Source organism: Trachemys scripta, chromosome 5 (genome assembly GCF_013100865.1).
Source record: "Trachemys scripta elegans isolate TJP31775 chromosome 5, CAS_Tse_1.0, whole genome shotgun sequence".
Lineage (NCBI taxonomy): Eukaryota > Metazoa > Chordata > Testudines > Emydidae > Trachemys > Trachemys scripta.
The window spans coordinates 78,082,129-78,085,932 of record NC_048302.1 but is presented as its reverse complement, the minus strand read 5'-3'; the positions used below and the strand labels follow the sequence as shown (position 1 = coordinate 78,085,932).

Sequence of the window (3,804 nt, the reverse complement as noted above, 5' to 3'; positions counted from 1 at the left end):
GGGAAAACAGCAGAGACTAAACCTCAGGGAGTTGTCGTCTCGGGCATACAGAGACAATGAACTTTTGGGTAAAGAAGGCAAAAGGACACCTTGTTTATTCTTCACTTGAGGTGATAATAAGGTAGTACAGTAACATCCATGAAAACAGGATTTAAACCATTAAACCATCCTGGGTTGAAATGCTTCATAAAAGACTTAGCCCTGGTCTACACTACAGGGTTAGGTCAAATTTAGCCACGTTACGTCAATTTTATAATGAAAGCGTCTACACAAGCAACCTGTTCCGTCAATCTAAAGAGCTCTTAAGATCGATTTCTGTACTCCTCCCCCGTGAAGGGAGTAGCGCTAAAATCCACCTTGCTGGGTCGACGCAAATTGACAGTATTGGCCTCCGGGAGCTATCCCACAGTGCTCCAATGTGACTGCTCTGGACAGCACTTTCAACTCCGATGCACTAGCCAGGTACACAGGAAAAGCCCCAGGAACTTTTTAATTTCATTTCCTGTTTGGTCAGCGTGGCGAGCTCAGCAGCATAGGTGACCATGCAGTCCCCCCAGAATCACAAACGAGCTCCAGCATGGAGCGAACGAGAGACACTGGATCCAATTGCTGTATGGGGAGAAGAATCTGTGCAGACAGAACTCCAATCAAAAAGAAGATATAAATGCTTTTATATATATATATATATATATATATATATATATATATATATATATATATATATATACACACACACCAAAATCGCACAGGGCATGATGGACAGAGGCTACAACAGGGACACACAGCCGTGCTGCGTGAAAGTCAAGCTCAGGCAAGCCTATCAAAAGACAAAGGAGGAAAACAGTTGCTCTGGGTCAGAGCCCCATACATGCCGCTTCTATGATCAGCTGCATGGCATTCTGGGGGGGACCCTACTACTACCCCACTACTGTCCGTGGATACGTGCAAGGGGGAGTCTCATGCAACTCGGAGGAGGATTTTGTGGATGAGGAAGAGGAGGAGAATGGGGCCACTTCTTCAGCTGCACTGCACACAGAACTCTCACTGAAATCAAAAGCTACATACTTTACCACCAATGAGTTCATTATGCAAAATCGTTATAGAATAATCACTTTAATGTATTGCAATCAAGTGTCTAGAGCTTAGGTGCTTTTGTTACCATAGAATCTGAGCGCCTCACAATCTTTAACGTATTTATCCTCACTCACAACCCTCTGAGGTAGGGAAGTACTATTATCCCTATTTTCCCAAATGGGAAACTGAGACAGAGACTAAGGTCCAGATCTTCAAAGGTATTGTCCAAGGTCACACACCAAGCCTGTGGCAGAGCAGGAAAATGAACCCAGTCTTCAGTAACCTAAGATAGTACCCTAACCACTACACCATCCCTACATTTTCTTACCTATCAAATTTAATCTAATGACAATTTTTTTTCCAATTGTTGGTGCAGCAAACTCACCATCAAGCTGTAATCTGCCTTCTATGATACCATCAGAGATTCGGGAATCAGAAAGTAGTTTTGTCAATTCACAGGACTGAAGAGAACCATGTAGACCATTCCTCAACTTTTATTAGTTCTACAGTGATACCAGTCGTAGAATTTGATATTGATAGTATAGAGCAGATCTGTTGAGTAAGATAGCACATTTTTACATAGAAAAAGTGCCTAACTACCACCATTTTAAATTTGAGAAACTCCTTTCACAGAATTGAAAAAACACTATGAACAACATGCTCTTAGCCATTACTTTTATTATCCAGTGTTTTATACACTCCATTTATAATTCTTTCCAGACTGCTGCACCTAAAGGGCCATGGTTTCCCTTGATCTTTGTATGAAACTTCCTGATATCAGTGTGAGAACTGAGTGTGTAAACAGAGTAAAATAAGGCTCAAAATATGTGTAAACTCATTTCAGAAGACACACTCAACCCAGCAGAAGCACCTGCATTTCCTCTGCCCCACATTTAATTGATGATAGAGTGGGAATAGTATACATTCCATTATTTATTGGAAAATATTGTTATTCTAGTTTTACATTAGTATCTCTTGTGCATCTTAATAAAACAATAAGAACCACCAGTAACTACACCTTGAAACCCTTCCACATTGAAGCCAGTGTACATTTTTCTTTTTATATAAAAAAAAAGAAGTACTGCTCTGTTGATCATTTTCACAGATGCTTCTGACCCAGTTTAATGTATAAGGTTTTTTTTTTTCCCAAAAAGATGTTACTAACTTTTATCAAAATGGTCAGTTTTTAAAGCATTTAATATCCAAAACAAAATATTAAAAGTGAGGATATCCCAAAAGTTTATTATTTTTAATAGTAGCAGTCATAAAATATGCTTATATAGAAATCCATGTTTATCTGAAAAACAAAGTGTAAATGGTATTTCACAAGTTTAATTTGCTTAAAGAGTTTTGGTGGTTGAAATCACCCTGATTATTATTTACTGACAATTTGCTATTGTAATAATGTTAAACAGGATCACATATTTTAGGATTAACTTTAAAATGTTACAACTTTTCATAAAAATAGTCAGCCAACTATTTTCTCTCTTTTCAACAAGAATAGTGAACATTATGGGCAACAAATTTCAAACAGACAACCTTTTCCTTGAAATTTAACAACTTTCAACCATTCAAATACTATGGTCCCTATATACATTCCTATGCAGCTAAAAAGACATGGTAGACAACTGAGCACACTACCACCAAATTGTAAGAATTACAAAATTATTAGACTTTAATCAAATTGTACCTTAATCTTTTAATTAAAATTAGAAGACTTAGGTAGACTATTTAGCAAATAAAACAGCACGCTAGTGTGCTCTATATTAAGGCATACCTTTAAATGCACACTTCTTGTGATCTATAAGAAGTTATTTACAATTGCTACCGTGTGAAAGGAACAATAATGTAGTTCTGCAAAACTGAGAAATACAAAATATCTGGAAGCCTACATTTTCAGAGTACAAAAGTAACCCTCAGTTCTTGTGTGTCCTACAGGATCTCTTGAGGATTCCTTAAAGCTGGGGGTAAATTTGAGGGTTTTGATTCTTCATCAAGAAGTACCAAATCTTCAATTTCACGTCCTTTGTACTTTCTTTTACATATCTTTACAATAACTTTCTTCTTTAGAAATAATTTCAAAGCTTCCCTTGAAGCTATAGCTTTGGCATTTTCCTTACTTTTTCCACAGCCAGTACCCAAATAAACAGACTTGCACCTCAGTTCACAAACTATATTTTCATGAGAGCTTTTATTTTGAGGTAAGTCTGCAAGTTCCTTCAGTGGAACAAAAGTTACATCTAAAGTGGCTTTCACAGACTGAATGGATGAGTTTAGAAGTTCTGCATGATTGACATTGGGACTAAAACCTCCAACAGCAACCAACTTCCAGGCCACAGATTTGTACAGTCTATTGAAAAAAGGCTGTCTTTCTTTTGCATCTTCACTTGTTAATGGCTTCCATGACACTTTAGCGGGACTTTCAGTAGTCTGGGAGCTGCTTTTGGAAGCCACCGGTGGAGCGCCGGCCTGGGAGCTGCTTTTGGAAGCCACCAGTAGAGCGCTGGCCAGGGAGCTGCTTTTGGTAGCCGTCGCCGCCGGCGGAGCGCTAGCCAGGGAGCTGCTTTTGGTAGCCGTCGCCACAGCGCTGGCCTGGGAGCCGCTTTTGGTAGCCGTCGCCACAGCGCTGGCCTGGGAGCCGCTTTTGGTAGCCGTCGCCATAGCGCTGGCCTGGGAGCCGCTTTTGGTAGCCGTCGCCATAGCGCTGGCCTGGGAGCCGCTTTTGGTAGC

General features: G+C 39.8%; 1 protein-coding gene across 1 annotated transcript; it reads right to left on the bottom strand.

The window, feature by feature from the left end:
• Nucleotides 1–1,552: 1,552 nt before the first annotated feature.
• Nucleotides 1,553–3,798, bottom strand: CDKN2AIP (CDKN2A interacting protein). Its single transcript, XM_034772759.1, has one exon. It carries the CDS (start codon nucleotides 3,772–3,774, stop codon nucleotides 3,007–3,009), a length of 768 nt encoding a protein of 255 aa, XP_034628650.1. The 5' UTR covers nucleotides 3,775–3,798; the 3' UTR covers nucleotides 1,553–3,006.
• Nucleotides 3,799–3,804: the final 6 nt, after the last annotated feature.